General features: G+C 32.5%; 2 protein-coding genes across 2 annotated transcripts; both read left to right on the top strand.

Moving 5' to 3' along the window:
* Window positions 1-702: 702 nt before the first annotated feature.
* LOC144575211 (putative protein S-acyltransferase 1) lies at window positions 703-2,818 on the top strand. Its single transcript, XM_078325324.1, has 6 exons — window positions 703-1,023; window positions 1,128-1,160; window positions 1,477-1,644; window positions 1,772-2,050; window positions 2,219-2,452; window positions 2,540-2,818. The coding sequence occupies exons 1-6, from the start codon at window positions 703-705 to the stop codon at window positions 2,816-2,818; spliced, it is 1,314 nt and encodes a 437-aa protein (XP_078181450.1).
* Window positions 2,819-8,005: 5,187 nt separating this feature from the next.
* Window positions 8,006-10,213, top strand: LOC144575212 (F-box protein At4g22280-like). The gene is made up of 3 exons (XM_078325325.1): window positions 8,006-8,881; window positions 9,265-9,420; window positions 10,022-10,213. The coding sequence occupies exons 1-3, from the start codon at window positions 8,006-8,008 to the stop codon at window positions 10,211-10,213; spliced, it is 1,224 nt and encodes a 407-aa protein (XP_078181451.1).
* The last annotated feature ends 2,219 nt before the right edge of the window (window positions 10,214-12,432 follow it).

Here is a 12,432-nt window from a genome sequence, read left to right on the forward strand (position 1 = left end):
TGAACAATATAACACTGTGACATAATTAGTGTCTAATATTTTGATAATATGATATATGTTTTGTAACTAACAAACTTATTGTGAAAAATATTAAATCTAATTTATGAATAAAAAATTATATTTAGATGTTATTCTTTACTATAATATACATTAGTAATTTATCTTTAATAGAGAGAGTAAGACTACTATGTTTTGCAAATTAAAATGGTTGTTTTAATTTGCGTTCATATCTCTAGTTTTAAAGTTCAAATAGTCAATCCGAACTTCTCAACACGTTATTCATATTGAAATGTGCTTGGAGACCAAATTTTACATTTTTTGGAATTTTTTTTTAAAATTGCCCAAATTATCTGTTTGGATTTCTTTTATATGTTTCGTTGGTGATCGGAGGTAGAACTTTTGGAGCATTCGCATCGTGCGTCATATGATTAATGATTTTATTTCAGATCAATCTATTTCCTGTCAATTTCGTCTCAGTGGCTATTCTGTTCCGGACGGAGAGGTGCATTCCGCCCGAAAAGTCACTGATCATCGTTTCTGCCCGGATTTTGCTGAAACATGTCTCTTGAATGGAACAAAACGGAATTTCATATCCGACCCGAAACGGAACGAGTTGACACCGGCGTTCAATGGATGGATGCTTTCTGAACGAATTTACCAGAAACGACACAATTTCTTGCGAGACGTCTATTGCTTAGAGAAATGGATTCAAACAACGAAGAAGAAGGAGAGATACAAGAAATCACCATCGACAAAGAATCAGAGAAACAGGGACCTACTACACTACTAGGCACTGAGACTGAGAAAGAGGGAATCAGTATTGAAGAAAGTAATGCTAATACTAGTGTGGAGTCACAGAGAGAACTAGATGAAAAAAAGAAGACGAGGAATGCACTAAAGGGAATTAAAGAGATTTTATTAGAGTGGAGATCTGAAATAACAAGGCGATGTCATTTCATCTGTGGTTATCCTGATCAGCGGGTCCCTCGTGTCTGTGTTTATCAAGTTTGGCCTGGCAAGAATGTAAGGATCAATACTATGTATTTCCCTCTTGTACTATTCCTTTTTTCCTTTTTGTTTTAGCTATTGCTTCATGATGTATTTTAAACATTATTACTCTATTTTAGATATTTAGAAGCAAAGAATTCGAACCTATGAGGGTAGTATTACTGTAAATGTGTGTTGACTGGCAGGCTCGAAGCAAATTTAGGTGTCTATTATGAATTTAAATGTTGATTTTGATGATTCATTAAACTTATAATTAAATCATTTTTTTAGTGACATACACATACATCATATTTTCATTATTGAGTGAGTTGAGACCGTTTATTGCTACAGGAAAAAAGTTTGGTTCTTAATTTTGTTTACACTTGGGGGACTTTATACTGGATGTGTAAACTTTTGAACACCTTTTTAATGATTTCAATCTACTTTGACTATGCATTATCTAAATTAGAAAGTCAATTATATATGCAGGTCTTTTTCTTTAGAGGCCGCATGATCTGTGGTCCTGATCCACGCGGCTTTATCCTGACTGTGATTTCTATTATCATTTGCGAGTGGATCTTCTTTTCTTACAGAAGTGATGTTTCACCAAAGATCTTGGCTGTAGTTTCTATAATCTCTGTGACACTATCAATTATAGTACGTAAAAAGATGTTCAAATCAAAACAAATCTCTGATTGTTTCCATCTGTCTTTTCTAGATTATTTCCTCTAATTGTATAATTCACTAAATTAACCTCTTGAACAATCATCCATGTCTTTCTCAGGTTCTTACAAACTTGTTTTTGGTCGGGACAAGAGATCCAGGAATAATCCCTAGAAACCAAAATACACAACTAATGGAAACCGGGACAAGCGCACAGAGTAAAAGCATCAGAAGGAGCAGAAGCAGGAGAGTTAATGTCAATGGAATAGAGATAAAGGTCAAGTATTGCAGAATATGCGAGATATTTAGACCTCCAAGGAGTTCTCATTGTGCAGTCTGTGACAACTGTGTTGACAAATTTGACCACCACTGCCCCTGGACAGGCCAATGCATCGGACTGGTATCCAAACTTCTACATAAACTGTACCTCTTTGACTACTCAAGAGTCTCAGAGGCATATAATTTTTTCCTTTAAGATAAATATGGTGATCAAGTCTTCAAACTTAAAATATTCACAATAGATCCACTTGCCAGATTTTTAACCTAATTTTTGTTTCCTGTTCTGCAGAGAAATTACCGGCACTACTTGATGTTTGTGTTCTCGGCATTTGTATTCTTTCTTTTTATATTTGTAGTGTCATCATGGAGAATTATGATGAAGATGGCTACGACAAACAATAATACTTTGGGAATAATTAAACATATGCCTGAAATATTTACATTAGCAATTTTTAGCTTGATGGTAGTTTGGTTTCTTGGTGGACTCCTGGTATTTCATGGATATCTCATCTCTCTTAATCAGGTAGTTTATTATATCCTAAGTTCAATGCTATGTTAGTACTAAGTAGAATATATAACAAGTTTATTTCCTATATATATTGTTTAACAGACAGCACATGAAAGATTTAAGCAAAGGTATATCAACTCTGTGAACCCATATGATAAAGGTACAAGAGAGAATATAAAGGAGGCTCTATTTGCAAAACTTGAACCTTCTCGACTCAATTTCCGAGCAGTTGCCAAACCTGAATGGAATTCAATTGCAAAAGCATTGAGTTACTGCTACTCTCCTGAAAGAGCTAAAAACGGAGATGCGCAAACTGAAATGCAGAGGGATTCATGTTCAGGTCATAACATTGATCCAGAAATTGAAGATATCGAAGTATAAAAGATCAAATTGCTCGGCACTAGTGTATATTGTGTACTTTAGCTTTTCTTGTTGGTTTTGACTTTTGAATAACAAGTAGTGTATGCAGGAACTTGTGTCTTTGATTAGATGAATTAGGAGAAAATATAAGATTGATAAGGCAATTAAGAGCAAGAGCCCTCATGTTGTATTAATTTAAAGAAATTTGTAGACCGTGATTTAGACTTAATTACAAATCTCTCCTGTGATCTTAATTGGTTTCATGCTGCCTGTTATATTCAATCCCACTGCATTAACGTCAAATGCATGTTGGTCGTTGGATGCTCTGTTGTCAACGAAAATGTATTATTAACAAATGCAATACATAAACTTTATGTTATTGATTCTTTAATAGGGCTCTATTGGAAGAATACCGGTTAAGATAAAATTTCCCTTTTATTTGTATTTGTCATTTAATTGATTCTGTGCACGCAATTCTTTAACTCTATTTTTTCCCTCCCATTTTGTGGTGAATAGCATGATCCCAATTCTCAATCTCACCCCTCAAAAATAAATTTCCAGATACTCAAATTTGATAATCCTAATACGTTTTCATTTTATATTGTGTAATTGTGTTTACTTTGTCATACCTTTGGCCTGGGCATCCTTGGTAGTGCTTGCTGTCAGATGCCACAGAGAAAACCAAATACTGTGACTTACTCAATGGCACTTGTCATCAAGCATCTGTGTTATGATGCAGCTTACCTACAATTTGAACAAGTTCTGCATCACCAGAGAATCATCAGAATTATATTATATGGTCACCTGGAGCGACAGCCTCGATTCCAAGCCATTATATCTGTACAGGTAGAAAATAAGTGATTTGAGGTTATACAAGGCAGACTTAGAAGGAGGAGATTTATAAGAGAATGTGAGCAATTAATGTGATGCGAGGAGACTTGGGAAGGGGGTTTAAGAAAAAAAATAGGAACAAATGAGTTTAATTCATGGTATTTATTGTTGAATACTTTTTCCCAGTATATTCAACAGCATAGTTGGCGAACCAGTATCTTATTTTTGTTTAATAATAATGTTAATTATGGCGTACATCATAAAATATTTGTTCAACAAATTATCTTTCTTCTCATTGCACATAAAAGCAAACATGTAATATAATTGGAATTTCTTATACTCGTACAATATTGAGAAATTATAGCAATTAATGGTAAGACCCATGTAGTACCAAAAAGTATTTCTCTCAAATGAAGTATTTCAATGAACTGGAATTGATACTTCCAGAATATATTAAAGAATAATTTTATAATTAGGATTTTATAAAAATGAGAATTTCTGATTAATTAGGGGCTATATGTAGCTTTTTTATAATCCACCAATGCCTATTGTGGTTGGATTAAAGATCCAATATATAGGAAAGGTTACAAATCTTTTAAAGAGTAATATTTATGAAATTTAAATTTCTAAAGTCGAGTTCGGTAAGATTAGTTAAAAGTTAAAACTCTAATGCACATTTTGTTATCAGTAAAAGATGTTAAATTACTTTCAATAAAACCATGGAACATACAAGCTTTTTTTAAAAAAAAAAATAACTTTAATTTGAGTATCTGAATAAATGAAAACGTGCATTGTTGGACAAAATGAAAACATATTGGTGAGGATCAAAATGAAATTTTATCATTCAACAAAAAAAAAATACCAATGCACTTTAATTTCTCAATATTGGTGGAAAAACATCTATTAAAAAAATTGAAAACAATCATATAAATTTATAGGTAACTTGCCCCTTGTTTAAGTTAGTTAGATATTCCCACATCTCTTCCAAACACTGAAACAAACAATTGCTTGTGCATATTTTTGTACGGCAACTTACATTTTCTCTCTTTTTATTCGATTTTTTTTTTCAGATTTTTCAATTTTTTTTCTGATTCTTTTGAGATACTTTTTGGGTGAGATTGACTCTAGATTAATATGAGGATTTAATTTTTCAACAATGATAATTAAAGATAGTGGTAAATATAAAAGTTATAAAAACATTGATAAAATAAGATAAAGATAGAGATAAAAAAAAAATTATAAGATGTTAGGTATCCTAAAAAATTATATGTCATAAAAAAAAGAGAGTAAGAAGATAATTCCAACCGTTACTATTTTCTTAAGGTAGGAGTTATCTTTTCTTTTCTTTTTTCTTTTTTTTTTGTTCTTTTCACCAAACATAACGAAAGAGTGATTTAAAGAGATAGGATTTATTATCGTATGTTTTTATCATTTCTTACCAAATATAACAATAGACTGTATTTTAAAGAGATACACTCAAAAAAAAAAAAAATTAAATCTTATCCCTCTTGCTCTCTTCCTCCGTCTCTCTTCACTCCATTCTAGTTCAGCAAATTTGATCAGGCTCCAGGCAATACCCCTTTGTTATTATTCTTCAATAAAACCATGGAATAGACAAGCTTTTTTTAAAATTCTGTAAGCTTCCTTGTTTATAATCTTGATCGGTGTCTTTTAATTAAGAATCATAATTTTTTACTGGAACCATCCCTCTCATCAGTCTCACATTTTCTTTAGTGAATTTTTTATTGAACTTACTGCTTTTACTTTAGTTTTTAAAGATTTGCAATTTTCATATTTAGTAGATATGAACTTGAGAGGAATAAAGTTGTTTTCTTTTGTTTTTGCACAGATATTGTGCTGGCTTGTCAGGTGTTTGAGGAAAAGTCTCTGTGAGAAGTAAATGATCAAGGACGCATTGTGATCTGCTCAACTCGCTTCTTAGATTAATTACTCTGTGTTAGTTTTTCCATCAATCATCTTAGAACAATGATGAAAACCTGGTTTTCTTTTCTATAAATATTTTTTCATTGAAAAACTTAGATTTCAAACAATATTTGAAAGAGTAAACTGTATGATCAAGGAGCTAATTGATGATAATTTGCTATTGGAGGGGATAACAATTGCAACTGATAAAACGGTCTACAGATTAAAAAAATTCTGATTTTTTTTTTTTTTTGCCAAAAGCACAATGCATAGCTATAGCAGGTTCATGAAATATGAAAATCTGTATTTGGTTGAAACTTTTTTTTTTAATCTTAACAGCATATGCATGCTTTTTCACTCTTTAATTAGAAGACAGGAACATAATATAGCAGAATCTTTGCAGAAATTGTAAGGGATATATGTGCTGGGGAGATTTGAAGGAGAGACGATTAATGCATATTTGCCCCCATTCACTGAATGTTAATTTTTGCATTGTAAATTTGTAATACACCATGTAGCAACTTTTAGATACAGTATATAGTTTTTACCTGATAACTCTATTCAATGAAAGTAAATTAAGCTCTTATAGCTATCCTTCATTGAGATACACCATGTAGCAACACTGCAAATACAGAATATAGTTTTCACTTGATATAACAACCCTATAACTAACCTTGAAAGCATATGAATTTCCTACTTTAACAATGTAACGAATAAAAAGAATAAACGAGAGGACAATATAGTTTTTACTCGATTCTGTCACCACAGAGAATTAATGTACAAATATCTAATTAGCCGTAGCAATTTCGATTTGCTCCTATATGTGTAACACATCAATCATAAGTGGACAATTCTACCCTCACTTTCCTATCAAACTCATTTATTTCAGTGAAGGACTTCTGTCATAACAATAATTTGAAAACCATATATTATTGTAGATAATATATCAGACCCAACATCAGAGATTAATAAGCCGATGTTCTTTTTCATACTTTTAACGATAATTTCCACCTTGAGATGTTCTTGTATTAGTAAAAGTTTGTGCTAATATGGACAGAGATGAAAGCATATGATTTTCCTATTTTTCCATGTAACCAATAAAAAGGATAAAGGATAATACATACTATAGTTTCTTTTGAGATACATACTATAGTTACAAATGTCTGTGCCTATAGGGATCTCTATGTTGGTTAATGTTTTGTGAGAAATTTGCTATTACTTCCGAAGCAAGGATTTCATTTGAAGTTTTAATCTACGTGCTCTAGAGCATATCTTCACAATGGTGTATCTTGTAATATTCTAAAGTACTTGTTGTATATAAAAGTTATCGCAACTAATGTTTACGAAATGTCATAAAGACTGGCTGCAACTTTCTTTGTGGTTTTTGCTGTTTCGCAAACAATATTAGCGAATGCAATCTCTGAAAATTCAGTATTCCAATTGTAGGGGTTCAAAAATTAATCTTCTTAATGAAAGTTATTTTTGTTAATTTGGATGCAATAAATGAATGAACTTATTTTTCACTGTCAAACGCAGTACATCCCGTAATTATATATGTCCCTTTTGTAAAATAAAACTGAAAAAGAGCTCAATGTTTGACATGTTTGATGATGGTACGTGTGTCTTCCATATTAGTAGGCATCTGTGCCTCTCTTATTAGAGATAAAAAAGAGCAAAAGAACCTTAGTAGGCATATGTGAAGTAGAGCTTTCATTTCATTACCTTCTTTTCTCCTTTAAAGGATTTAGATAAGATCGTACTGTCTAGAATTTTTTTTTTTTTTTTTAGGTTTCTGTTGGTCAGTCTCACGACTCACGAACACCTTATATTAGGAACTTGGCGAATGTTTGAGCAAACAGGCTATAACAGGTAAAGAAACATTGCCATGTCTCATATATATTTTATTTTTTTACCTTGGTCAGGTGTTGCAAGTCAGCATTAGGGTGCTCTGTGCTATTGAATGCTTTCTTTTCGCCCTCGTCAATGTGTTGAATGCTTCTCTCCAATTACTGCTGGGGTGGGTCCCTTTACTTAGTTGATCTGTGTCTCTCTGTGATGCTTCCAACAGGATATCATTATTTATGCGCTAAACTTGGTGATGGATAATGAAATTGAAAATGCAGTTTTCAACTTGGTGAACCTACCCTTTTGAAGACCAAAAATGTAGTTCATTTTTACATGATTACTTCAGTAGATCCGTCCCAGTTTGTTATCATTTGAACAGATAAATACTGGAACAATTGATTTGTTGCTTGCTTCAATCGGTCCAATCCTTGCTTTTACTGATCCAGCGCCTATATGTTGACTCAAGTTTTGTTTATAGATAATGGTGATGGTAATGGAGTTTTGTAGTTAGCAGCAACATGTTGTCTGAACCCTTTTCTTTAAATTGAGCAAATCATTTCAAAGATTGTGTTTTTTGTGTGTTTTTAAACAGAGGAGTTGGGCAACACCATGGACTGGTTCTGTAACCTGCCTGATGAAATATTGACCCACATCCTCTCCTTCCTGAATACAAAAGAGGCGGTTCAGACATGCATCCTATCCAAAAAATGGAGACATGCATGGGCTTTTTTGCCGGTTCTAAAATTTTCCATTGATGATTGGGTGGATACTAGATTCCTTGATGTTGAAACAATGATAGAAGGCGAGAACAAATTCGAGAATTTTTTGTATGGCGTGTTGGAAAATCGAAGACCAACTCAGTTGGACATGTTTGTATACAATAATTGTGTTAACGATTATGGTTCTGAAATTTCTTTAGACTTTCTTGACCATGTAGCGCTGCTAAAGCCTCGGATGGTCTATATCAATATTTGTAGAATAAATCAGTTGGATCTGCCTGATTTAATTTTCTCTTGCGCAAGCCTAGAACTTCTTGAGTTGCGTATCTACACTGGTGAGAAGACTATTATTAGGCCGGAAGCAGTACATCTACCTTCTCTGAAGGTTCTATATTTGATGGGCATAGCGCTCAATGATGATGATAGATTCATACAAAAGCTTTGCCTGGGATGCCCTGTCCTTGCAGCTCTGCTTCTAAAACATTGTCATTTGAATATCACCGAAATTTCATCTGAGGTGTTGAAGGGATTGGCTATCTTTGATTGCTATCAATCAAGGAAAACTCGAATTTCTTGTCCTTGTCTTGAAGTTCTTATCATTGATTGTGATGATGCAGTGGCAGGTATTGAACTCAAGAACACGGCATTGCTTCAATATGCTAACCTCAGCATAGATCTGAACGAGAACCATGGTGTTCTGAACCTTCTAAACAGTCTTTCATATGTTTCATATCTGCGTCTTGGTTTGTGGGGTCCTCAATTCAAGGTATATTCCCTTCTCAAATTAATTAAATCTTTTTTTAATGAAACTTGGTGTCAGTAGTATGTAAGTTACCTATCATGTTTCATATATGAAACGGGAACTCGTATGCCTTTTTTTCAAAAAATGAAACTTGGTGTCCATCATCTCTGTGGCCATGAATTAAAGAATTTGCAATACAGATGTGTGCAGATAGTTGCGACTTGTGATACAATACCTCTTTAATTACTAAGGAAATTCTTGCTTGCATATTCAAATTTATATTTCATTGGGTGCTAATCATGTTGATCCATTTATTGAGATGATATGTGTTATAAATGACAGTTAAATAATAAAAATGGATTTTTTTTCTTGCTCATTCAAATTGATGTTTCTTTATTAATATAAAGGCAAAATTGGAGAAGGACATGTCTGAGTGTAGAACCTTCAGCAACTTGCAAGTTATGGAAATTGCCTACTGGGGTTTGAGTTATGACATTGATTTTGTGACTCGTCTTCTCAAGCATTCTCCTTCTCTGGAAGAGCTCGTTTTGCATCCCTGTGAAGTAATCTCCCTTCCTCTCCCTCCCTCTCTCTTATTATTTTTTTTTTCAAAGTTAGTCAGAGGCTACCATGTATTTATTGTTAAAGAAATAAGTTACACCATTTACCAGCCACAGAACAAAAACAAGACAAAAATAATTTCACCACCATAGCCCTTGTTCAGCAAAGAAAATAACAAAAGGAGTGATCATCTCTCATCATTTAGAGTGTTCCTCACAATGATCTCTGGAGGAGCGGTGTGCTCTCTCTCCCTTGCAAATCTCGGCTGAATTAAGCTCCAAACATCGTTAAGAATCCTTAAAGAGGTGTTGCTAAACGGCCCTTGTGTACTTTACTAATAAAAATAAACTAATAATTGGTACGGCTAATAACATCCACTTGGTTATAGTCTGGTTATATAATAATTTTGCTTCTCTCTGCTTGGGCTGATATGTAAATTGTGGCCAAAGCCAACCTTGCCTTATCACTCTGATTAATAACAATTTATGTATAAACTTTATCGTATGAAGCAATGCCAGTGCTATTATGAACTAGCTGGTACGTACTTATATGATGATCACCTTTCTTATTAGACTAATATGAACTTTTTTTACTAATATAAAGGTGCTGGACATTGATCCAAAAGAAGAGCCAAGCCAGGAGGAATTGAGAAAAGAAAGAAATGTGTTATTCCAAAGGAAGTACCTTAAGACGGTTACAATTGTAAAACCAAAATGGCGTGATATGGCGGTTGATCGACTGATAAAAAAGTTGCATGCTCACATCAAGACAATTGAAAAAATTATTATTAGCTGATGTTTCAATAATTTTTCATGATGTGAGTTTGGTGTTTTAATTATGTGTTAGACGTATGGATGTTTTTTTTTTTTTTTTTTGATGGTTAGCGACAAATTGTCGCCAACGATATATTAATTAAGAAAAAGTTTTATTTACACAATTTTGGGCTAAGTTAAAGCAACCTAGCCCGATAGAAAAAAAAAGATGTAAAATTAGTTCGAAAATATGGTCGCCAGAAGGATGCAGTATGCTCCTGCTAGCTCCATGACCGCAAATGAACTAAGCAAAGCGCGACCAATAAATGACATCCAGAGTTGTATCATTTATCAATTGTCTAGACGTATGGATGTTGATGTTATATCTGTACCTGTTGATTTGTTTCCATGTTCTCAATTTGCCTGTGACAAACTTGTAAGGAGTTTTTGCTGTTGCAAAAGTTAAGAGATCTAATGGACTTTGAATGATTTAATTAGTAGATGCAGTTTATGTAGGGAAGCTGCTTTATAAAATCAGATTCTTGCTAAAAAGAGAAAAAAATTAAGTTCATTTCGACAAACTTGTTGTTCAACATCAGTGCACCATATTGGGTTAATATGATACTCTGATTAGAAATTTGAGGGCCGGAGCATTTGTTTTCCATGTAGTAGTAAAAATAGATTCTTTTTTCCGAGAGAAGCAATTAATGTAAAATAGTCCTTTTTTTTTTTTTTTAAACCTTCGCAGAAGCTGCGAACAAAAAATAGTCATTCTGATTTTTGTCTTGTCAATTTAAGAATAATGATCAGGAAATATAACAAAAAAAGTTATACGGAAAGGCACTCCTGTTTTGATAGCTCCCACTATTGTGCCTTAAAAAGGAATCATATAATTATTGTATATTTGTAGTGTTTGGCTACTCTACTTCCATAAGTATTGGGAGCTTATACTTATAAGTCAGTTTTGTATTTTTAATGTCTAAATGGTTGTTCTGAAGCACTCAACATGTTCTCCATATTAATATGTGTTTGGAGACCAAATTTTACATTTTTTGGAATTTTTTACTATTTTTTCATAATTTTTCAAAACATGGTTTTTTCATTTTTTTTATTATTTTTTTAATATTTTTTATAACTGTTTTAAAAAATTCTGAAAAAATAGTAAAAACATTTCAAAAAATATAAAATTTGGTCTCAAAGCACATTCTTTTTTTTTTTGATAACTGGGCAGTAGCTGCCGAGTGCTCAAAGCACATTCTAGTATGGAGAACATGTTGAGTGCTTCAGATCGACCATTTTGACATAAAAAAATGCAAAAATAACTTATAAGCATATGCCCTAGCTCATATGCTTGTAGAGTAGCCAACCTCATATTTGTATATATAATTTATATACTTCCTAAGATAAACATTTTATACTTTATAGAGCCTACTCTTCTGCATCTAATCTTGTTTTGCACGTACTAACTAAGATAAGGAGAAGTGGATTAATGTTTGATTTCAATTTTATATGAACCAGATATGAAAATATTCAAGTTGTGTTAAAGAAGCCAGGGGCAGGACATGATTCAGTGATTTGTTGAGTTTCCATGAGATAAGCGGGGGCAAGGCAAGAGATGCTTTCGAGAGAAGACGATTAGATCGGACGTTCAGTTTCCATTTGCGAAGAAGTTAAGTTGAGGTGCTTATGAAGCATCTTCTTTCTTTATCACTTGTTCAATTGTGTTGGAAATTAATTTAAGGAAAATATCCATTTAAAACGTAAAGACATATTTCTCGATTCAATATTTAAAATATGAAATAAAAAAATTAAATAAATAAAAGAGGATTGAAAAACAAATGTTAAGTTTTTATGGGGATATTGGATATTATGATATTTCATTAAAAAATTGAATAATTTAGATGTAATTCTTCCAACTTTTATATAAGATCTATTTTTATCTTAACAAAAAGAAACCACCCAAATTCTCGAATGTATTTTTTTAATATTGCGTGCACATATTTTAGTACATAAAAAGAATTATTCCAATTCAAACTTCTAATATAATTTAATTGTACACATATATAATTCATTATTTTGGAGGTATTTACCTGCGAATTTAACATATGCATCAAAATTACGACAGGGCCACACAAATTATAGGCAATCGCTCCCTCTACTTCTTTTATCCGTCCAATTATTATCATATCATATTATTCTACATTTCAATTGGAAACGTAAATTAAAATTTTAATAGTATATATAAATTTATAACGATTGACG

This window comes from Carex rostrata, chromosome 23, assembly GCF_964058835.1.
Source record: "Carex rostrata chromosome 23, lpCarRost1.2, whole genome shotgun sequence".
Lineage (NCBI taxonomy): Eukaryota > Viridiplantae > Streptophyta > Magnoliopsida > Poales > Cyperaceae > Carex > Carex rostrata.